This window comes from Mus musculus, chromosome 3 (assembly GCF_000001635.26).
Source record: "Mus musculus strain C57BL/6J chromosome 3, GRCm38.p6 C57BL/6J".
In the NCBI taxonomy this organism is placed as follows: domain Eukaryota; kingdom Metazoa; phylum Chordata; class Mammalia; order Rodentia; family Muridae; genus Mus; species Mus musculus.
The window spans coordinates 41656855-41682392 of record NC_000069.6 but is presented as its reverse complement, the minus strand read 5'-3'; the positions used below and the strand labels follow the sequence as shown (position 1 = coordinate 41682392).

The window sequence follows — 25538 nt, the reverse complement described above, 5'->3', positions numbered from 1 at the left end:
GAATTTACTTTCTTTTTCAGGCAAGCCAGATTAGATCTGAGAGTTGCAGTATCGAAAGTGGAAGAGTTAACTAAAGTGACTGAAGGTCTTCAAGAGCAGATGCTGAAGAAGGTACACTAGAACTGTTAGGAATACCTTAGTAAACACTGTTTCCACTGACGTTCGCATAGTGAATTAAAACGTCATTAAAATGCACATTACAGTCAACTTTTGCTTAATATGGTCTATGAAAGTGGAAAATAAACATCTAATGCCATATGTTGTATTGACTACTGAAGTTTTTATTGTCATAGTAGGCTGACTCTAAGTCATAGCAAACTTTTAGAATGATACTGTGTCAGAGTTTAGATGTAGATGGATATAGTTAGCAAAAATTCTAGTTCTAATAGTGACTATATATGTGACTATTTCCTGATTCCTTAAAAGTTGATTGTAGGTTTCCAGTACTGATAGAGAAGTATAGAGGGGTGTAAGAGCACTCTCACAAGTAATTGCTTTTAGGCCTGGAAAACATGCTAAAAGAACTATGTTCTTCATGCTGTAAATGGTGTGTGTGTAGTACATTCTAGATGGTTCAAGTAAGCCTCAGGATCTTTACTTTCTAGGAGGAAGATATTATGTCTGCACAAGGAAAAGAAGAAGCGTCGGATAGACGAGTACAGCAGTTACAATCTAGTATAAAACAGTTAGAGTCAAGGTAAGACTTCTGTGTCTCTGCGGTTCGTATATGTACAACGCAGTAGAGTTTCAATCGTAGTTATTGGAATAGGAATCTTATAAATGCTAAATCAAAACTATAGCCATGGGCTTAAAATCGGAACATTAGTTTATAATTGTATTGTTATACTTTGAACATATGGGCATGGAAGCACATGCCTTTAATCCTTGCATTCAGGAAATAGGGGCAAGAAGTTCAGGGTAATCTAGTGTACTTAGTGAGTCCCAGGACAGCCAGTGTTATGTAGGGACTCTGTCTTAAAAGAAAAAAAATTATATAATGCATTTAGAGTCTAGACACTCATGCCAAGTACATTGATTTATGTCACAATTTTGAAAGTTGGACCAAATTTAATCTAGTGGGTTTTTTTTTTTTCCTAAAAAAATCAACTCTTGGTTACCATGATGTTTCTGTTAATATGGTTCCTAGAGCTCCCATATATAAAGCCTGGCTCTAAGTCTGAACATTCACCCACATTAAGAGAATAAATATAATATGTAAATGAAAAGATATAGATAGATAGATAGATAGATAGATAGATAGATAGATAGATAGATAGATAGATAGATAGATATAGAGAGAGATGGTTTGGACACAGAGAGAGTATGTGTGTGTGTGACTGTGTTTTGGCCAAACCTAGGAGAAATCCTCAGTCTGCCTTACGTAGCAGACTACAACTTAAACAAACATGAACTTAAGTCCAGAAGATGTGCATATATATATAGATTTAGTTGTGGGTACTAGTAAAGGTGAAAAGCTTTTCTCCTGTCACCGGGGGCTTGGGTTTGAGAAGAAATGCTTTGTCTCCCAACATGGTATTCGTTATGACCTATATATTGACCTCTACAATACTTTAGCACAAAAGACACCTTCTGTCAGTCCTCTTGATTTAAGCATATAGATTTTTAAGTATTTGTAGTTATTCTTAAAAACAGAAAGCCCTTCTTCTAAAATGTTAAAAATTTCTAAATCATTGTATCTGAAAAAATTAGATACTTCTTCAAAGCCTCCATAATTCTACATTTTAATAAATAATACAGTCTAAATAATCATTGAAACAGAAGACAATGAAAATGTCAGCTTTTAACTATTCATTAATGTTTTGGGCCACAAATTCTGCAAGAGGGATTATGTCTAGGAGCTGAATGCTATGGATTATTCCTGCCCCTTAAAATGTTCAGTGTGGGGCCTGGAGAGGTGGCTCAGCAGTTAAGAGCACTCACTGTTCTTCCAGAGGTCCTGAGTTTTCAGGCAAATGGATGGAACCAGAAAATACCATCCTGAATAAGGTAACCCAGACCCAGAAAGACAAACATATTATGTACTCACTCATAGTGGACATTAGCCACACATTATAGGATAACTATGCTATCCACAGGTCTGAAGAAGCTAAGTAATAAGAAGGGTCCAAGACCGGATGCTTGAATTTAACTTGGAGAAAGATTAATTAGACATTGGAGGTGGGTGGAGGGAGGGAATTGGGAGGGGAGGGGGTCTGGGGTGGGAATTGGGGCAGATGGGGATGGGAGAGAGAATAAAAATTGTGGGGGGGAGGGGCATCTCTGGAATGAGACAATAGGGAGGGCTCCTGAGAATATATGGGGGTGACCTTAGATGAGACTCCTAGCATCTGAGGATATGGAGACTTAAGTAGCCACCTCTTGTAGCCAGTGGAGGGAGGAGGATACCAACCCACCCACAAAACCTTCAACCCAAAATTTGTTCTGCCTATAAGATGTACAGGGATAAAGGTGGAGCAGAGACTAAGAGAGGGCCATTCAATGACTGGCCCAACTTAAGATCCCACCCAATGGGAGAGAGCCAACCCCTGACACTATTAATGATGCTCTGCTATACCTGCAGACAGGACCCTAGCATAACTGTCTTCTGAGAGGCTTCATCTAGCAGCTGATGGAATTAGATGTTCCACACAGCCAAACATTAGGCGCGGTTTGTTGAATCTTGTAGAAGAGTAAGGAGAAGGACTGAGGGAGCTGGAGGGGTCAAGATCAGCACAAGACTTACGGAGTCAACTAACCTGGGCCCATAGAGGCTCACAGAGATTAAACCAGCAACCAGCATGCATGAGCTTGACATAGACCCCCCTATACATTTGCAGCAGATGTGCAGCTTAGACTTTATGTGGGTCTTCTAACAACTGGAGCAGGGGCTGTCTCAGACTCTGTTGTCTGTCAGAGGTCAACCTCAAGTGTCTTCCCCTGTTCTTTTCTACTGTAGCTTTTGAGACAGTCTCCCCTAGAACCTAGAGCTCCCATGTGTGTGGCCTGGCTGGCTGATAAACCCAAAGTATCCCCTGTCTTGGTTGTCACAGCAACAGATTCCAAGAGCACACTCCCACAGCTGGCTCTGTTAGTAGGTCCTGTGAATCAAACACAGGTCCTCATGGTTGTATAGAAACAGCTCTTACTGATAGAGACATCTTCCCAGCCCCTCATAGCTTATATTTTTACCGTAACACTCCTTTAAGGGTTTTTATTGGCCATGTTAAAAATGATGTTAAATATATATAAATATATATTCCAAGTACTTTAATGATTTTATTTACTTATAAAATGAGTAAATTACAAATTTAATAAAATTTCATTATTGACATATTCATGATAATAAAATTGACAATAATGTGTCTGCCCATCTTAACTTTAACATGCACTTTTTATGCTAAGAATTTTGCCATTTAAGATTTAGAATAGCTAAAATGGGCAGAAGAAAAATGGGTGTGACCCGTAAAGGAATCAATAGATTTTATCTGAGAGAGGAAAAAAGAGAAGTAGTAAGCAGCTTTGTCTTTGATAGTTATGGTTTGAATGGCTTTGAGAGGTATGTATGCCTACTGAGCAGGGATAATGTTGAGATGTCTATGATATAATTGAGATACATACCAGGGAAGCTAAATATAATTTTCCCTGCGTTATTTGAAGAAAAAAAACACCTTTGTATCTATGGTTGTTATGCTTGCATATATGTCTATGTACTGCTTTTCTGCTTGATGCCCACAAAGGCTGGAGAAAGTATAGGATTCCCCAGGACTAGTGTTTTGAGCTACTACACGAGTACTGGAAATTAAACCCAGGTTCTCTTGAAGAGCAACAGTGCTCTTAACCACTGAGACATCTCTAATACCCTGAAGAAAAAAATGAACACTCTAAAGCAACTTATATGAACACAGGTGAAACCATTTTTCACCATGCACTGAATACTTATTGAATAGTCTTAGAAAAAGAGAATGTGCTCTCTCTAAGGGAAGTAGTGTGAAAGTGATCTGAACATATAATGTAGGTAGGACTTTTGTTTAATAATGGAGGGATGACAAAGCAGCAGTTAAAAGCTCTTGCTTCTCTTTCAGAGGATCCAAAGTTAGTCCTAGCATCTACATTAAACAGCTCACAACTACCCGTAACTTCTGTTCCAGGGGATTCAATGCCCTCTTCTAGCTGCTGTGGTCACCCGTTCACACAATACAAAACCACACAAAGATACACACATAGTCACATAATTTAGAAAGAAAATACAATTTCAGTTTTTTCATTGACAATTTGGATAGGTAGTTTAAGGACTCTACAACACTCTAAAAGACCAAAAGCACCAGACAAATTCAAAGAATTGTATTATTCAGGCTTTGCATTCATCAGTATGTTCATAATGGGGAATGCTTTAAAAAAATAGGAAGCAGTTTCACACAGGTAGATAACGAAGGAAGAGTGGGTCTTATTGGGGATATCAAAAAGGTTCATAGCCTATGTGAAGACAGTAAATCAAAGCTCTCATATCAAGAGGAGTAAGAATGAGTCAATTCTGAATTATACATGAGTGGCCAGTTACTCCAGGTAATATCTTCCAAACCAGAAATAGTTATATACACTTCTCAAATGATAAATGATGGCCTTTTGTGACTGTGTCGATGAGCGCCTCAGGCAGGTGGGGAAGTGACTGCCCTAAGCTTCAGGTGCTGTCTGATGATACCCTGGGATTGTTGGTTGGTAGAGGAAAAGAGATGCTGCTTCAGGAAACCAGACGCGCATCCCTTTTGGGAAGAGGTGTACAGGAGACAGTGAGAAACCAGAGCTCATGAGTTCAAGGCCAGGCTTGGATGCATAACAGACCCTGTCTAAAAAGTAACTTCAGCTAATAAAAACATAAGGTAGAGAATCTAAAGCACATATTGAATAATTTTGGAAACAGTAAGCCATCTTTTTCATATATGAAGGAAGTTTTTACTGCCTTTACCTTTCCCCAAGGCTGCATAACCATTCTTAGTTTCAGAATCAAATTTCCTTTCCATTTTAAAGCAGAAAATAAAAGAACAATGAAGTTGAATAAAAAAGTAGTTACACAAGGGAAAAAGTTCTTGAGAAAATATAGCTAATTTTCCTTCATTTTTTTTTTTAGAAATAACTTTATTATGTTTGAGGATCTGAGATACCTTTTTAAATATATTCTATAGCTTTGTCTTAAATTGCTATCTTACTTCAAACATTTAATCTAGAATATTGTTGTTCTATCCAGGTCTTCAGTGTTGCATTGAAGAGCTTGAAAATTGTCATTAATAACCTATAAACGAGTAAATACTCACAGTCTATGAATTCACATTGTATTTATATCTGAAAATCAAATCTATGATTATAATCTGTTATGCACAGAAATCCTCTAAGACTGAACATACCAACAGATTTAAGCTGCTCTCAGCCTTGGTCAGAAAAGCTGCCTATTCCAGAAGGTGGCGATTACTGCAGAGACTCATAACTCTGCAAAGTCCTGAGACTAAGCAGTTGGGAATTCTCAGCAGTCAGTAGGACACGTATATAAACATCCCTACCCAACCCCTACTCCCAAGCTCAGAGAACATCACAGAAAATGGGACAGAAAGAATGTATGAGGAAGTGTACCATAAAAGATAGACTTCTGGATATGACACAGCTGCTACAAGAACTCATAGCCACTGTGGTTGCCTTTACAAGACATACAGGAGATCAAGCCAGTTAAAAAAAATCTAGCATGGGAGACCATGCCAAGAGAGACCCTAACAGTGTGGGGAAGACCAGAAACCAGAGGCCAGATGGCCCAGAGAGCTATGATAGTACCAAACATGACCAGAAAAAACAAACAAACAAACAAAGACAATATAGACAGTAGCCTAGCATAATAGTCATCAGTGAGGCTTCAACCAGCAACTGATAGAAACAGATGCAGAGACCTATAGCCAATCCTTAGGTGGAGCTCTGGGAATCCTGCTGAAGAAGGGAGGAAAGGATTTTGAGAACCAGAGGGGTCAAGGATATCACATGAAAAACCACAGAATCAACAAACCTGAACTTGCAAGGGTTCACAGAGACTAAAACGACAATCAAAAGCCTGCATTGGCCTTACCTAGGCTCTCAGTATATATGTTACAGTTATGCGGCTTGTTGTTTTTGTTGGATTCCTAAGAGGGAGCAGAAGCTGTTTCTGACACTTTTGTCTGCTTTTGGAACCCTTGTCCTCCTAATGGATTGCCTTGTCCTGCCTTTATATAAAGGGAAGTGCCTAATCTTACTGCAGCTCAATATACCACATTTGGTTGATCCTCCTGGGAGGCCTGCCCTTTTCTGAAGGGAAATGGAGGTGTGACATTTGGTATCCGCGAAGAGAGATTGACTTTTCTTTTAGGGGAGGCCATTGGAAGGTTTGCCACATCCCAGGAAATGATCCTACACATATTTCCATATAGGAAGCACTAATTGTATTTAGTTGGGGGGTGGGCAGATGAAATTAGGCATTAGATGGAAAACCTATTGAGGGAGGGAGGAAAGAGAGCTGGAGAAAGGCAATGAGGGATCCATATGGCCAGGATACATTGTATACATCTATGAAATTTTCACAAAATTAAAGACACCAAAACCCAAAGAGATCATCACACAATTAGAATCAAAATATCTTGTCTCAGTTCTGCTGCTCTTTTTATTATCTTAGTCAAAAGCTGACCATGGTATGATTTTGTTCAGAATACCCATTGTAAAATCTACTTTTATAGAACTATAGCAAGGTTTAAATGAGAAATACATGTAAAAATAACAAGCATACTACCATCATATAGTGATGTTTAGTAAACTTCATATGTCCTTTCTTCCCTTTAAAAATATTTAACTTTCATATTGTGGTTATTAATTTCTAGATTGTGTGTAGCAATTGAAGAAGCCGATGTACTAAAAACAGGGAAATCAAATTTGGAAAAGCAAATCAAAGAACTACAAGCAAAATGTAGTGAATCAGAAAATGAGAAATATGAGGCTATTTCAAGAGCCAGAGATAGCATGCAGCTCTTAGAAGAAGCTAACATTAAACAAAATCAGGTAAGAAAACATGGAAGCATGTTTATAAAATAGTAAGATCCCCACAGGCCCCACAGGCCCTAACAATGAAAGGATCAGCAGCTACTGAATAAATGTAGGAAACAAATGACACTTCCCTTTACCAGATAATTATGCTGTATTTTAAATGGTAAAAGTAATATCATAAAATATGCTAGCATGTCAGTCATTATCAAAAATAGTATGTAAGTATTAGACTTTGTTTGGTTGTTTGTTTGGTTGTTTGTTTTGTTTGGGGGGAGTTTTGTTTTGTTTTTTAAAAATATGTTTATTATGTATAGTATTCTGTGTGCATATATGCCTGCATGCCAGAAGAGGGCACCAGATCTCCTTACAGATGGTCATAAGCTACCATGTGGTTGCTGAGAATTGAACTGAAGACCTCTTAACCTCTTGACCTCTTAACTATCTTAATCTCTGAGCCATCTCTCCAGCCCTTTTGTGTGGGGCTGTCATTTTATTTATTTACATTTCAAAGGTTGTTTCCTTTCCCAATCCCCACCACCACCACCCCCACAAGCTCCCCATCCCATCATCCCTCCTCCCTGCTTCTATGAGGGTGCTCCCCCAAGCACTTACCTCACCACCCTGGCATTCCCCTACACTGGGGCATGAAGTCTTCATAGGACCAAGGGCCTCCCCTCCCATTGATGCCAGACAAGGCCATCCTCTGCTCCATATGCAGCTGGAGCCACGGGTCCCTCCATACTCTTTGGTTGGTGGTTTAGTCCCTGGGAGCTCTGGGAGATCTGGTTAGTTGATACTGTTGTTCTTCCTATAGGGTTGCCACCCCCTTTAGCTCCTTCAGTCTTGTCTCTAACTCCTCCATTGGGGTCCTCAGGTGAGCCAATGGTTGGCTGTGAGTTTCTGTATCTATCTTAGTCAGGTGCTGGCAGAGCTACGGCCCCTAGTATCAGACTTGTTATGTCCCCATACCTTGAGTCACTATTCTGCATCCTCTGTTCCATCATAGTAGTTTGCTAGAGTGTACTCAATTAGGTGAGTCCTAGTCATGCTTATTTAGTTTTTACCTGCACAGTCTCCTCATCAAGCAGAAGCTTAATTGGCAGAGTTAAAGGTACAAAAGATTAGATGGATTCTTCAACTCATGCCTTTTTTTTCAACCCTTTAACCATTGTGATTTCTATACTATCTTAGACCATGCTGTCTTGAGCTGTTTCCATTTGAATGGGTATAATCTATAAAAGACAGAGAGTAGATAATTTTTTAATGTTACAACCCTTTTTTGTAGAATTCACTATAGCAATAATGCATATACCAGAATTTATATACTATAAAATATGTGCAGAATACTCCAGTAGGAAATGCATGGGTATAAAGAAAATACCACATGTTATTTAGATTTTTCAAAAGAGATACTTAAAAGGTAAAACGTGTAAATTAGATTTTACTAACCTAGTAAAACTCTTGGTGAGGTGCCAAATGCCTGCAATTCCAGATGTGTACCAGGAGGATAGTGAAGTTAAGACCAGTGGACTCTATATAGTAAGACCCTGATTCAAAAAAAGAAAAAGAAAGGAAGAAAGGAGTTATCTCTTCAAATCCAAACTGGAATGCCTGAAGAGTTTATGCCTTTCCCCTAATGTTCCCATCTGTGCCTTGAATTCTGTCTCTCTACTCTTGGAACAGTTGAAATGTATACACTAGGTCTTAAGATATAGCTCAGTAGCAGAATATTTGCCTAGCACATGTGAGTCCTTGGATTTAACGTTAGTACCACCAAAAGTAAACTGTATTATACCCACAGTATACATATTATGCTTGTAAATTGTTCAAAACAACACAAGTTAGCAGAAAATTTAAAACCAGGACAAAGTTATTTGTCTTTCCCCTCAGCTGCATAGTTGTATAAACACTTATCACATGTTATGTGGCGTATGCTGAAGAAAAGTACCACTGCCTGTCTCTCTCTTCAGTCCTAAGGCAGCAAATCCTTCAGAAGCAGCCTATGGCTATTATACTAATTTCCCTCTTGACTCATTTCTTAATTGTTAGAGGATTTCCATCTTATAGTTGTTTGTTCAAAACCAAGGATTCTCTTCCTCTTTTTTAACACTTTACCGTTTTTGATTTATGTATATGGGTATTTTGCCTACATGTATTTCTGTGCAATATGGGTGTACAATGCACAGAGTCCAGAAGAAGGGCATAAGATCCTCTAGAACTGGACTTACAGATAGTTGTTAGGTACAATGTGGATGCTGGAAACCAACCCTTGGCCTTCTTCAAGAGCATCAAATACTCTTAACCTATAAGCCTTTTAAGGATTCACATAGTCTGATAACAAGCAGTCTATAGCCCTATTCCTCATTATCTCATGTACTTCAAAGTTATTAAGTCATAATAGCTGTTCAGACTCACAATCTTTTTTTTTAATTCTATACACATAATATTTTAATCATATCCATTCTTATTCCCCTCCTCCAACTCTCCCAAATATCCCTTACCAACCTCATGTCCTACTTCAGCTCTGTTCTTTTGTCAGAGAAGCTTCTTTTTGCAGTGGACAACAATTAATACAGAGCCTCACATCTGGTCAGAATTAAGAAGAAGAGCCAATGACGTTTTTTGGTTAGAATTGTAAGAGAGCCCTCACCCTCACCCTTACATGTTGCATGCATGCAGGAGAGCTGGGTCTAAGACCTTCACCTGCTGCAGCACTCAGGAGAGCAGGCTCTGTACCTCAACTGGGCAGCACAGAAGAGCTGGCTCTGCTGGCATGGGTGAGGGTAAGCCTGCCTCAAGGACTGGAGTGCTGGCTCTGCCCCCTTGCCAGCTGCAGCAGTGAGTGAGCTAGCCCTGTGAGTATGGGAGAGCTGATGGGCTGACCAGCTCAGCTACCATTCAGAGCAAATTCTGAGCCTTTTAGTTGGCCCTCGCCAATATCTACCCCATTTATGAACTGCTGTTATATGTTAAGGAGCCAGTCCTGCAGATCCAAAGCTACAGGATCTCCTTGGCACAAGGCAACATCAGGATATCCAAGAGTTCTATGAAGATCCAGTTTTGATTGTATAGCAGAAGCCAGAGGCCTCAACCCAAACCAGTGACTCATTGCAATGAACATGTGCAAGTAAAGAAGTGTGAACAGAAGGGAACGCTGTGACATGCTCCAGCTCAACAACGAGACCCTTTTTTTTTTTTTTTGTCTTTTGTCTTTTGTCTTTTGGTGGGGAGGTTACAGGGCAGAGCAGGTAGAAAGGGAAAGGGACAGGGAGATGACTGGGATTGAGGTGCATGATATGAAATTCACAAAGAATTAAAGGGTTTAAAAAAAACAGTAGGAGGACCTGGGTTGTATATAAGCAAGTTTTGGAGTTTTATTCCACAGAGTAACTGATAAAACTGATAAGAGTTTTGGCTATTTTTTAGTGGAAATGAAAATGATTAGAGATGAGAACACCTGAGAGAGATAAAGTGGATAGTGATATGCTGTGACTGAGGTCTGAAGTAGTGAAGGCCATAGTTTGAATACTACTTAATAAGCCCAACAGATTTGTCCAAGATTGAATGCCCATAGATAGTGGCTTACTGTGTGTGGGACTTTAAAGGAAGAAAACTTTACAATGGCCCTGGGACTTTGAGTTGTCAAGATAAGGAAAATGCTAGGAAACTAGCTAAAATGCATAGCAAGGATTTAATTAGGAAAAGGGGGGTAAGGCTGGGGAACTCTTGATCATTCGTGTGGCTTATGCAAGGTCCTCCAGTGGAAGCATTTCAGAAATCTAGAATGTGACATTGCTGTCAAAGAGTGCATTACCTTCCCAGAGAAATTATGTATGATAGCTTTGATTATCTTCTGAAGATTCTCCTTGAAGAGAAACAAAAAGAGGTTGACAGAGAAAAAATGAAGAAAACAATGTCTCAGCTTATACAAGATGCAGCTATCAAAGCAAGGAAAGAGGTAAGAAGTTTAGTTCTATGTAAAATCAAAATTTAAGTTCTAAGAATAAATGCTGCTTATATACTTTAAAATTAAAGTTCTTCCGTGTGCATTCACATGAACTATATGTGAAACTATTAATGTAAGAGTTAAAAACAGATATTTCTTTCCTTGAAATTAAACTGCTATGGAAATAGTGTAATGTACTACATAGTCTTTGGCTTCATAAACAGTGGGGTATCTTCTTACCTATATTCTCTATGCTCAATATAATTTTTCTCCTCAGTGAACTACAATTTCAAGTGCTTTTTTTAAAATGATTTAAAAATATAGTGTTAACATATTTGCTTTCTTTCAAACAACTAAAGGGTAGTTTTTACAAAAACATTGCAAATATATCCCTTAGAAATAAGCTTTAGTCATGCCATATAAGGTCACTTTGGTTAAGAACAAACTACATATGATGACAGTTATTTCATAAAATTATACTCAAGCTGAAACATCTGTTTCCTCATATTTTTACGGTACCGTTTCAGGCTGAAACACATTTGGGTAGACAGATACCACTGTGTGCATCTTACTCTGTATATTACCATGCTATAACAGATTTATAGCCCGTGAATCCTCAACCTATCAGGTTTGTGTACCTATACTGTTGATATTCACAATGACCACACTACCTAAACAATGTTTCTCATAGTGGACTCTGTTGTTACATGATGTGTGACTGTGCTTTATTACTAACTGATTAAAATTAGATATTTTATCAAGGTAAAAATTTAAATTTGAGACAGAGTCAAACGAAAGCCTTTTTATCCTAATCCTTCCTGAAATAACCTTCCATAGATATTAGGGTGAGAATGTTCTAACTTTAAACCATACCATTCAATACTCTAAAGACTCACTTTAGTTTCATTCATGTTAGCCTATAATTTCAGTATATTTTATTAAAGAAACTAAACAGAGACAGGGTAAAACTATCAGAAGTTATGAATCAAATGGATATAACAGATATTTATAGAACATTTCATCCTAAAACAAAAGAATATACCTTCTTCTCAGCACCTCATGGTACCTTCTCTAAAATTGACCATATAATTGGTCACAAAACAGACCTCAGATACAAGAAGGTTGAAATAATCCCATGCATCCTATCAGATTACCATGGACTAAGGCTGGTCTTAAATTCCAACAAAACGAATGGAAGACACACATACACATGGAAGCTGAACAACGCTCTACTCAATGATAAGAGTAGGAGGTCAAGGAGGAAAGAAAAAAGAAATTAAAGACTTTTTAGAATTTAATGAAAATGAAGACACGTCATAACAGAATTTATGGGACACAATGAAAGCAATGTTAAGAGGAAAACTCATAGCTCTATATCCCTCCAAAAAGAAACTGGAGAGAACTTACACTAGCAGTTTGACAGCACACCTGAAAGCTCTAAAAAAAGAAGGAGGAGGAGGAGAAGCAAATACACTCAAGAGGAGCAGACGGCAGGAAATAAACTCAGGGCTGAAATCAACCAAATAGAAACAAAAAGAACTATACAAAGAACCAACAAAACCAAGAGGTGGTTTTTTTGAAAAAAATCAACAAGATAGATAAACCCTTAGCCAGACTAACCAGAGGGCACAGAGACAGTATCCAAATTAATAAAATCAGAAATGAAAAAGGAGACATAACAACAGAAACCATTGAAATCCAAAAAATCATTAGATCCTACTACAAAAGTTTATACTCACCTAAATTGGAAAACCTGGATGAAATGGACAATTTTCTAGACATATACCAGGTGTCAAAGTTAAAATAGGATCAGATAAACCATCTAAACAGTCCTATAACCCCTAAAGAAATAGGAACAGTTATTAATAGTCTCACAACCAAAAAAAGCCCAGGACCAGATGGGTTTAGTGGAGAATTCTATCAGACCTTTAAAGAAGACCTAATACCAATACTCTTCAAACTGTTCCACAAAATCGAAACAGAACAAACACTACCCAATCCATTCTGTGAAGCTACAATTACTCTGATACCTAAACCACCCAAGGATCCAACAAAGAAAGAGAACTTCACAGACTAATCTCCCTTGTGAACATTGATGCAAAAATACTCAATAAAATTCTTGCCAACTAAATCCAAGAACACATCAAAACGATGGTTCACCATGATCAAGTAGGCTTCCTCCCAGGAATGCAGGGATGGTTCAATATACAGAAATCCATCAATGTAATCCACTACATAAACAGACTCAAAGAAGAAAAAAAAAAAAAACACATGATCATTCCATTAGATGCTGAAAAGCATTTGACAAAATTCAGCATCCCTTCATGTTAAAAATCTTGGAAAGATCAGGAATTCAAGGCCCATACCTAAACATAGTAAAAACATTATATAGCAAACCAGTAGCCAACATCAAACTAAATAGAGAGAAACTTGAAGCAATCCCACTAAAATCAGGGACTAGACAAGGCTGCCCACTTTCTCCCTACCTATCCAATATAGTACTTGAAGTTCTTGCCAGAACAATTTTACAACAAAAGGAGATCAAAGGGATACAAATTGAAATGAAAGAAGTCAAAATATCACTGTTTGCAGATGATATGATAGTATACTTAAGTGACCCCAAGAATTCCACCAGAGAACTACTAAAACTGAACATATACCTAAAAGATGTTCCAATATATAACAAGGATACATGTTCCACTATGTTTATAGCAGCCTTATTTATAATAGCCAGAAGCTGGAAAGAACCCAAATGTCCCTCAACAGAAGAATGGATACAGAAAATGTGGTACATTTACACATTGGAGTACTGCTCAGCTATTAAAAATGGTGAATTCATTAAATTCTTAGGCAAATGGATGGAACTAGAAAATATCATCCTGAGTATGGTAACCCAATCACAAAAGAACACACATGGTATATACTCACTGATAAGTGGATATTAACCCAAAAGCTCCAAATACTCAAGATACAATTCACAGACCACATGAAGCTCAAGAAGGAAGACCAAAGTTTGGGTGCTTCAGTCCTTCTTAGAAGGAAAACAAAATACTCACAGGAGCAAATAAGGAGATAAAATGTAGAGCAGGCTATCCAGAGACTGTCCCATCTGGGGATCCATCCCATAAACAGTTACCCAGACACTATTGTAAATGCCAAGAATGCATGCTGAAAGGAGCCTGATAAGGCTGTCTCCTGAGAAATCCTGCCAGAACCTTACAAATACAGAGATGGATGCTTACAGCCAACCATTGTACTGAGCATGGGGTCCCCAATAGAGGAGTTAGAGAAGGTACCAAAGGGGATTGTAACCCCACAGGAAGAACAATATCAACCAACCAGTCCCTCAAGAGCTCCCAGGGACTAAGCCATCACCAAAGAGTACACATGGCTCCAGCTGCATATGTTGCAGAGGATGGCCTTGTCATGCATCAGTGGGAGGAGAGGTCCTTGGTACTATGAAGGCTCAATAGATGCCCCAGTGTAGGGGGACTGAGGGTGGAGAGGTGGGCATGGGTAGGGAAGTGGAGAAACACCCTTATAGAAGCAGGGAGAGGGAGAATGGGATAGGGGGCTGGGGGGGTGGAGAGACCAGGAAAGGGAATAACATTTGAAATGTAAATAAAGAAAATATCTAATAAAAAAGTAATAATGATTAAAAAGTTAATTATGCTATCTAAAATAATGATTAAATTACTTGGGAAAGATAATGATAAAAATTATGGTTTTCTGCTTTTATTTCTAATAATAGTAAAATGTTAGTAGAAAGAATGCATAATAAACAGAAGCTCTGTTTTTACAGTGTAAAAGGACCCTGAGACCAAAATGTTTGACAGCCACTGTCCTTTTGTATATGTCATCCACTTCTCTCGATTCTTACGACAATTCTGGAGCCTTGTATAAACTAAGCCAGTGCTACAGGTGCAGCCTTTGATTTGATCTGGTCTGGTCTGGTCTGATCCAGTCCAATCCATGTATTTTAGCTTTGAACTCAATTTATAGTCCAGGCAGGATGAACAAAATTCCCTTGCCTCAGCCACCTATGTGCCTGCTAACTACACATAGCTCATGACAAATTCTTAGATATTTCATATATTATATGCTTATTTACCTTTTATGCCATAAAAGTTATGTTTCTTTTTAAATTAAAACATCCTAAGTTTTTGTCAGTAGTCATTTTTTATTCTTTACCTAAATTATGTCTTAATTCACAGGTTGAAAGCACAAAAAAACAATATGAAATTCTGATTTCACAATTAAAGGAAGAACTCTCAACCCTTCAAATGGTATGTTAGATCCTTGTTTTAAAGGTCAATATGTGTGTTCCATATACATTTGTTAAACCATGACCTATGCTAGGTGCTAGAAAACAAAATAAATTTCCAGAGATGTTTTGCTATCTTTGGCTTTTAGTAGGAAGACTAGAACAGGTGGCACCCATCACATTCCATTGTCATTGACAGAAAACACAGGACCACTAAACCAACTGCATTTCCTGCCATATGCTGGGTTGATCTGGGAGACCAGGGAGGAAGAAAGACAAAAGACACTAGTAAAGCCTCCTATAAACAAACAGGAGTGAGGGGGGGGCACAAGGGGGTGTTGAAGAAAAGACGTTTCATTTGACTAGAGATAGGCATTTAAAACTTCACAGGCACACTTTTCATGAATCCATCACTTTTAATCTGGTATAAAATTTAGCAGTAACTTGTGTATTCTAATAAATGTGTGCATTAGTGTTTGTTGTTAAGCATGTGACCATTTGTGCAACCATGCTCTCTCTTTACAGGAATATATCTTCAAATAATAGGATAATAAAAATAGAAATCAGTAGCAAGGGAAACTACAAAAACTGATATGTAAGAAGTGCACCACTGAAGAAGCAATAGGAGAAATTTAGTATTATCTGTAATCAAATAAAAATGGAAGTCCATATTGTGAGAATATAGCAAAGACAGATCATGTGTAGCTGTTTTTGAATGTCCAAATGGTGCAAAGGCGTAGGCTCTCATTTTTAGTGATCTCTATTTTGTTTGCATAGGGACTGATAAGGATGGCCTCTATGCTATCAGCTTGAATAACTGCTAACCCTTTATAAAGTATGAATTTGGAAATATTTCAGAAATGCATGAAAGTTTAATTTTCTTCCAAAAGCAGGTATATAAGTGGTGATAAGCAACGTTTCTAATAAAGTTTTATTTTAATATTACAGGGCACTTAATAGAACTAGTATGATAATTATAAATATTTCAGCTTTTCTATTTTATTTTATTCTTTTTTGAATCTCTCTTTTTTAATTTAATTGTTTTAAACTTATTGACTCTACATCCTGTTCACTGCCCCCTCCCAGTCACCCCCTCCCACAATCCCTCTCTAATCCCCTTCTCCTCTGAGCAGGTGGGAGCCTCCCTGGTTATCTCCTAGCCCTGGCACTTCAAGTCTCTGCAAGGCTAGGCGCATCCTTTGCCACTGAGGCCAGACAAGGCAGCCTCTGTAGAAGAACATGTCCCACATACAGCAATGTTTGGGATTAAAAAAATAGAAAGAAAGAAATTAAAGACTTTCTAGAATTTAATGAAAATGAAGGTATAACATACCCACATTTATGGGACACAGTGAAAGAGCAGTGCTAAGAGCAAAGTTCATAGCATTTTGCTCATTTTTAACCCAGGTTAATAAAATACCGTTTGAACCATCATCACTTCATGTCATTGGAATATAATGGTTCAGGTAAAGGCATAGATATATGCATAGTTATTCTTTATAGGACACTTCCTAGATCTAGAAGTATGATCCAACTTTGGTATTGACATATTGTCCTAGTTTACTTTCTGTTGCCTGTATAAAACACTGACAGAGAACCAACTTGAGAAGGAAGAGATTTATTTTAGCTTATAAATTGTATTCCATTATCCAGGGCAGGATCTCAAGGCAGGAACCTGGAAGCAGGAAATGAAAGCAGAGACCATGGAGAGAAGCTGCTTGCTGTCTTTTTATGACTTGTTCAGCCTGCTTTCATGGACAACCTAGGACCATGTGTCCCGAGTGCCAGCACCTACAGTTTGCTGGTCATTACTCAAGAAAGTGTTCCCATAGACATACCCACAAGCCAGCCACTTGGATGGAGGCAGTTTCTCCTTGCAAGTCTCTTTCTAGGTGACTCCATTTTGTGTCAAGTTGACAAAGACAGACCAGCACAGGTATATGTTAAAGTCACATGAGTGGTATTGTGAACATAGCAGAAGTCACAAATTTAGCGTCATGAAATTTACCACTTAGCAGGCAGAGAGACAGAAGGATCTTGAATTCAAGTTTGAGGACAGCTTGGGCTATGTTATGAAACTATGAAAAACATTCTCCCCACCCACCCCCCAAAAAAGCCAAAAACCTTTTATAGATAAGTACCTTATCATGTATATGAATATATGTAGGGCCTGGGCTATGTAATGAGACTATGAAAAGCATTTCCTCCCCCAAAAAACAAAAACCTTTTATAGATAAGTACCTTAACATATATATGAATATGTACAGGACATTAAAATTATGTTTCCTACAAACTTGAATTCTGCTTTAGCAAAAAGAAAGTCACACATGATTTGTATTGGTTCGAAGTAATCAAGTTTGAGCCATAATTTAAAACCTTACTTTAAGTTTTGAAATCAGCAAGGTAGGCCTTTGATATAATTGTGAAAATTTGACCATTATTAGTGGTGTACTGTCAACAAAGCAGGTTCACCAAAGCATGGCTCACAATTAATAAAACTATGCTTACTCTCAAATAAATAGAAGAATAATTGTGAAGAACTCACTAGTTGATTATGTATTAGTACCTTGGCAAAATAATCATATTGATTAGCTGATATACTTGTTAAATTACTAAGTAAAGTGTTCGATACATGAAGTCTTTTAAGTGTAAATGTCTCAATTGTTCAATGCTCATGCTAATAAATTTCCCTGGCTATTGGTTACCTTATAAAGAAAACTTAACTTAGAATTTATTCACCTTTTATGCCAAATGTTTCCTTTGGGACATTGTGACAATGTCTAGCTCATCTTGCAAAATATTTGGTAATAGTACATGAAAAGAGAACCTGTAATATCAAAAATCCTCATTTTTTTTCTCCAATGGGTACTATAGCCTCTGCCTCTTACTTACTTTATGAATTCCTTGGTATCATATAGCCAAAGGCAATTTCTGGAATCCTGGAATGGGTCAGTCACTTTTTGAAATTGACAATTATGGTGGCCTTACTTAGCTTTGTTAGATAACTGTAATATTCTTATGAACAAACCCTTTTGCTTTTCCGTTTTTTTCCTCATCTTAATGTTTTACTAGATACATTTATTTACATTACAACTTGACTTTATAGGACTGTGATGAAAAGCAAGGTCAAATTGATCGAGCCATTAGAGGGAAAAGAGCCGTGGAAGAAGAACTGGAGAAGGTAAGAAGGGCACACAGCTGCCTGAAGGCAGCTGCAGGGCTCTGCACCACTGCCTGCTCTGCTCACGCTGGCCTCGTAAGTACTCTTTGGGCAGTGTTTACTCACGTGTAACTAAAGTCATTGAAATAATCACTTCACCTACATCCATTTCTTCTAAGAATACCCATTTTCTTTGAACTTTGTACTTCAAGATCTAACTTTTTTGAAGTGTCTATTTACTATTCTACACTCAGCCCAAAAGTGGTTTTTATTTTGTCCTCTTTTTTAATTTCATGCTAACTTACTGAAGTTAAAAATGGTGGTAATAGGTATAGACAACCAAAATAATCATAATATGCTATTAATTTTATCTTTATGTATGTGTGTGCTTGTATATATAGATGTATGTAGATATATGTATGCATAGAGACCAGAGGTTGACATTGGTTGTCTGCCTCAGTCCTTCTCTGCCTTATTTTTTTAGAGTCTCCATGATACTCTGACTCATCAACTCAGGTAGATAGTTGGCCAACAGCCCCAGAAATACATGAGTCTCTGTCACTCCAGAACTGGGATTACAGGAACATGCCTCCACACCCACCTTTTATGTGAGTGTCTACCCAACAAGCAGCTTACTGGTTGAGTTATTTCTCTGACTGGATTTTACCTTTTAAGAATATAATAGTTAGGGGTCTGGGAGGATCAGTGGTTAAGAACACTTTCTTCCAGAGACCTGTGTTCAGTTCCCATCACCCACATGGAGGCTCACAAGGGATCCAGTACCCTTGTTCTGGCCTCTGTAGGCACCAGGCACTCACAAGATACACAGCCCTACTTACCCACAAAACACTCATAGACATAAGATTAAAATGTTTTAAAAGAATACAGTAATTAGGTAAAATACTTACCCCAATGATATTTGAAGTAAAAAACATAAAATTAGTTTCTTGCATGCTTTTTCATTAGCAGTAAATATACCACTGTTTTAAAGTACCTTGGGAAAGAAAGGGCAACTAAATATTAGCACTTACCATGTTTAAAGTGCTGTGCTAATAGCTTACATAGAAAGGGTAAGTAATTCTGATGTTAAAAATACCAAGCAATGAAGTTGGGATTTGACTTTGAAAGGTGACCTCCATGGCATTCAAGGTATGTGACATATCCATGTTGTCAAAAATAACAAAATCAAGTAGTAAAGAGCAGTTTACAAGCAGCATAGAGCATGGCTTTATCTGTGGAAACAAGCATATGCACTTCTGTTTCAAGGTAGACATTTTTTGACTGTTAGCCTCCTAAAGGTTTATCCTTCCAGATTTTCTTCATATCATCTTAAATAATGCTGCCAGCTATACATAAGGCTTTGGGATGGATTTTTTTAATTACATGAATGTTTTAACATTACATGACATAAGTTAAGAAACAGGTTATATTGGTGCAGTGTAAAACTTAGAAGGCACAGCAATCAGTTCCCCATTAGCCACCCAGCAGCAAGCCAAGACCATAGCACCTTGGGCTGCAGTGATACTCAGTGCCAACAAGGGGTGCTGACACAATGCTAGTCCGCCTCAGTGGGAAAAGCATATAGTCTTATCACTGGGCAACTTGGAGACATGGGAGGACAATTAGATGAACAGTTTGTCTGAAAATACGACCTCAGGACCTGGTGGGTAGTTAACCCTGCACTGTAAGAGGAAACCCAATCTCAAACTGAGCTATAGCACAACTACCCCTGAGAACAGAAGCTCCAATTCTAGCCATGCTGCTGCCCAGGTAACCCAAAGCAGAGTTCTAGAACTTTAAGCTCTACTAGTTACCTACAACACACTCTTACTTTTCAGTATTTCAGTAGAGAATTATCTTGAATAGTCTGAAAATAATTGCTAGAAGTTTTTAGTTTGTTTGTTTTATGTTTTAGGGTAAAACTCTGGGCCTTGGTTAGCAAGGACTCTACTACTGAGCCGCATATCCACCCCTACCACCAGTTGTCTGTAAATTGACATTAAAGCACTTTTTAAAAGCCTCAGCAGTTGTTTTATATTTCTGCATTAGTTGAATACTTTATAGTGAGCATGAATGATTTCATATTTTTCCACGGTCAGTTTATAGTGTTTAATTTTATAAATGAATCAATCATAGGTGTCTTAAAATATCTAATAGTAGGAAGAGATGAACACACACTAGTGACTATTTCTCAGCATTGGTTTTTTTATTGAGATAATTTCCTATAAGGTAATGCTTATAAGCCTTTTCCTCAGATTTACCGTGAAGGCAAACAGGATGAAAGTGATTACAGAAAATTGGAAGAAATGCATCAAAGATGTCTTGCTGCAGAACGTTCAAAAGATGATCTTCAGCTAAGACTCAAGAGTGCAGAAAATAGAATAAAACAACTTGAAATTAAGTAAGTTTCCTTTTGGGTTTCCTATGATAACATTTTAAGAATTCACATGCGTGCTGGTGAATTATTTACATTTTTATAGAACTTATAAAAATAACCAAATGTTTTTTCATAATTTCTATTTTTATTAAGTTTTAAGTTGGAATACAAAGTAATGCATCTAGTGAGAGCGTTTTCGTACTCATAAGCCATAGTACTATCTTATAATTTGTTTCCTTCCCACACTGCTCTCCTCCATGTTCCCTGTCTATCCTATAATTGTCTCCCTTACCACCCACCAAGTAGTATGCATCTCTGCTTTCATATCATAGGCATTCTGTTACCCACTCTGATTCTCTCCCTCCCCAAGATATTCTCCTAGCACCCTTGGAATTCTGTTTCCAACACACGCGTGCGCACACACACATAGACCGACTGACCGACTGTATCTGCAGGTAGGAATAATTGTCTTTCTAGGTTTGGCTTGCTTGGCTTGGCAAGATGATTTCCAGTTAATTCAGTTCCCTTCCCTTCATCTTTCTTTATTGCTGAGTAAGTGCTACTCTGTTAATGTACCACATCGTCATTATCCATGTGTGTGTTGGTGAACAGCTAGACTGGTTCCATTTCCTTCCTGGCTATTGTGAGCAGAGATGGGGAGAATGTTCTAGCATCTCTGTGGTATGTTGATTTAGACTATGTGTATGTATGTACATACATGTATATGTCTTCAAGTTAGATTATATAGTAGTTTTTGTTTGTTTGTTTGTTTGTTTGTTTGTTTTAATTGGGAGATCTCCATACTAATTTCCATAGTGGCTACACAAGTTCCTCATAGATTTGTCATTTGGTTTTATTAACTTAGGGTATAATGGAAATCATGAAGCTATTTTAATTTGCATTTCCCTGATGGCTAAGGATGTAAACATTTATCCATATATTTCGAGCCATTTAAGATCTGCCTATTTAGTTCATTAACCAACTTACTGATCAGATGATTAGTTTTATGTTATTTTGTGGGTTTGTTTCATTTTCAAGTTCTTTTATGTATTCTATATGTTAGTCCTCTACTAGATGAATTAAGCAAAACTGCTTTTGCCCATTCATTTTTCAGGTGCTTTTTAATGTGTAGTTTCTTATATCAATTCATAATGTTATTTTCTAAGCTAGTACTGTATTTTTCAGATAGTCTTTGCTGTCCCTATATCTTGAGACTATTTTCTGTATGTTCTCCCAGACAATTTTAGACATTAAAGTCATCGATTCACTTCCAATTAACTTGTGTATGAAGTGAGAGATAGGGACCTGCATGTGAATATCCAGTTTTTCTAGAGCCATTTATGAAGAGGTTTTTCTCTAAAGTATTTTTTTTTTGAAACTTTTTTTGTCAAGAATCAGGTAACTTCAGGAGTATGGGTTTATCTCTGAATCCTCTATTTTTTTTATCTACAAGTCTATTTTTATAAGTACTATTTTTGATTTTTGGCTCTACAGTATAACGTGAAATAAGATACTGCGACACTTGTAGCACTATTTTTTGGTTTAGGATTACTTTAGATATTCAGCATCTTCTGTGCTTCTATGACTTTTAGGATTTTTTTTTCCTAGTTCTGTGAAGAATGCCAGTAGAATTTTTATAGGGATTGCCTTTAATATGTAGGTGACTTTAAAGTAATTCAATCATTTTACTATATTATCTCTGTGAGCATGATATTTTTCTATCTTTTAGGGTCTTCAATTTCTGCGGAGTTTTACATTTTTTTATTTTAGAGGTCTTTGGCTTCCTTGCTTAGGTATATTATTACTGAAGGGTTTTCTGCTTTTTTATTACATTCTAATGGTTGTGCCACCTCCCAGTCACCCCTCCCACCATTCCTGATCCCACTCCTCCTCCCCCTTGCCTCTGAGAGGGTGCTCCTCCCCAATAGACCTCTCCTTTCCTAGGGGCCTCAAGTCTCTCAAGGATTATGCTCATCTTCTTCCACTGAGGTCAGACCAGATGTCTGGTATATATGTGCCAGGGTACTACTGAAGGTTTTTAAAGGGATTGGTTCCCTTCCACTTTTCTCAATGTTGTGTATTGATATATTTTCAAAGCTGCTGGTTTCTTAGGTTGAGTTTTATATTCTGATGCTTTGTTGTTTTGTTGTGTTTATCAACTTAAGAGACTTTGTGTTGAGCTGTTAGGGTTCCTTTGTATGAGATCGAGTGTCTGCAAGTAGAAATAACTGGGCCCTTCCTTTTATCCCTTTATTACTTTCTCGTGTTATTGCTCTAGTTAAGGGAAAGGAGGTCCAGTGACAGGCCCAAATTGGGCTCCATCTCAAGGGAAGACGCCAATGCCTGGTACTATTACTGATGCGATGGTGTGCTTACAGACAGGAGCCCAGCATAGTGGTCCTCTAAGACACAACAAGCAGCTGACTGAGATACATGTACACAGATGCAGATACTTAAACCCAATCATTTGACTTTAGATAGGGAACCCCTGTGGTTGAATTAGGGAAAGGCTGGAAGAAGCTGAGGAGGGTAACCCTATAGGAAGACCAGCAGTCTCAACTAACTTGGACCCCCGGGGATCTCTCAGACACTGAGAGGCCACCAACCAGGCAGCATACACCAGCTGGTCTGAGGCCCCCAACACATAAAAGAAGAGGATTGCCTTGTCTGGCCTCAGTGGGAGAAGATGTGACTAACCCTCTTAAGGCCCAGGGAGTAGTAAATTTGGGGGGGGTGGGGGGGAGAACATCCTCTCGGAGAGAGTGGGGAGAAGGAATGAGTTGGGGAACTGTTAGGGGGGGCAGGAAGGAGGCAATGGCTGGACTATTAAAAAAAATGTAAGAGTAATTATAGTAAAGAAAAAAGAAAAAAAGGTTACAGTCACTGCATTGATTAAGAGTGGAGAGAGGTGACACCTTGACTCGTTCCTGATTTTCAAGGAAATTCATGACACCTTTTTCTGTTTACTATAATGTGGCTATTTTATCATAGGCAGCTTTTATTATGTTGAGGTATGAGGCTTGAATTCCTGCTTTCTTTTGGGTTTTTATCATCTAGTAATGTTGAACTTTGTTAAAGTCCTTTTCTGCATCTATTGAGATGATTACATTATTTGATTTCAAAACTGAGTTCAAGTCTTTTATTCTTTGTAGTATTGGGTAGAATTTTCTGCAGATTATTTAGCATATTTGATCTCTGATATTATATAATTGATACCTCTTTTCCTATTTTTGTCTTGATGATCTGTCTGTTGTTCATCATATAATATTAAAGTCACCTGTTTTTATGCTGGAATCAGTCTGTGCTTTTATATCCAGCAGTTTTATAAAACTAGGTGAGCCAATGTTCTGAGCACGTGTGTCTAGAATTATCATCTCCTCCTGATGGATCATAGTCTTAATTAATGTGATAATCAATTCTTTTGCTTTGTTGAACAAATGGGAAATCTGAAGGCTTCCAGATACTCAACACTTCCATGTGCTTCTCTCCAGGATCATTTCTTAGCTATTCACCAGCACGTGGGACAGCAGTGGGAGCTTTCTAGAACCTCCCATGCACTGGGCCTTTTCTCCAGTTTGTCTTTTCATGTATCCTTGGGATATGCTTGTAAATGTTTTCTCTTGTCATTCAGAGGATGCCTGGAGTGTGCATTCTCTTGTCCCATTCTAGTTTCAGAAATACTAAGCATTGCAGTTTTTTCAAGTCTCCAATAATCTCTAGTGTTCCCTCTTTGAGGGACTAAACTGGACTGGACTTGATTTGACTTAACTTTAACCTTGAGGCAGTCAGCTGTTGTGTTTTCCAATGATCCTGACATTAAGTAAAAATTTGATTAGGAATTACTACATCTGTTGGCTATCAGCTTCACATTGTTCTCTTGCTATAGCCGTTCTCAATGTTAGGAAAATCTGAAAATATTTCACACTGGTTTTCAAAATAAATAATAGCAGGTCACCCTGTCCATCCTTATTTAAAATTGTTAAATACATTTAATTTAACTTGGTATTGCATACGTTTTTGAAACCACTTTAGTATAAAGTTAAAATGAGGGCTGTGAGTATGTTTGCTAAGTTTTCAATCCTCAGCACCATGCTGAAGTGAAAAGGAATGAATCAGAATAAAGAAAACAAAAGTTTACATCGTAAAGTGTACACATCTTTATCCTTTGTGTTCTGTTTCATTTGTTTAAACAAAAACAGTTCCTCAGAAGAGATGTCACGTTCCCATGAAATGATCCAGAAACTTCAAACTGTATTGGAGTCAGAGAGGGAGAACTGTGGCTTTGTCAGCGAGCAGAGGCTGAAGCTTCAGCAGGAAAACGAGCAACTACAGAAGGAGACCGAGGATCTCAGAAAAGTTGCTCTGGAGGCCCAAAAAAAAGCAAAATTAAAGGTATTTTCAAAATGAGTTTAATTTGTTCTTAGAAAAATCAAGGTGTAGAAAATATTCACTAGAATAGTCACTAGAATCCTAGCAAAACATTTTCAGGTTTTGTGTGTTTGTGTGTGTGCTTGTGTGCAGACCCATTCATGAGTAGACAGACACCTAGACTGACACTATAGCTTGGATAGTGTGATGAACACAGCTTTGCAGGTATCTGTATTGTGCTGGTTACGCGTGTGTGGGTCTGTCTTCTCATCAGATAGCATGAAGTCCTACTTTAAAGTACTAACAAGTGGAACTTGGCAAGTGTTCTTGAACATTATTGTCTTTTCTATCTGCGCACATTTAAAAAAAGAAG

General features: G+C 37.8%; 1 protein-coding gene across 6 annotated transcripts in view; it reads left to right on the top strand.

The window, feature by feature from the left end:
- Sclt1 (sodium channel and clathrin linker 1) overlaps positions 1–25538 on the top strand; it is a 115847-nt gene that overhangs the window by 60159 nt on the left and 30150 nt on the right. For 4 of the 6 annotated variants that reach the window (NM_001081411.1, XM_006500786.3, XM_011239970.3 and 1 more), the window contains exons 10-17: positions 21–111; positions 606–697; positions 6888–7065; positions 10910–11008; positions 15211–15282; positions 18367–18441; positions 20676–20821; positions 24997–25189. In NM_001081411.1, coding sequence (NP_001074880.1) covers positions 21–111; positions 606–697; positions 6888–7065; positions 10910–11008; positions 15211–15282; positions 18367–18441; positions 20676–20821; positions 24997–25189 — 946 coding nt within the window. Of the gene's footprint in view, positions 1–20; positions 112–605; positions 698–6887; positions 7066–10890; positions 11009–15210; positions 15283–18366; positions 18442–18904; positions 19029–20675; positions 20822–24996; positions 25190–25538 lie in introns of those variants that run through there. The other 2 variants (XR_867171.3, NR_155540.1) reach the window with 2 other exon arrangements.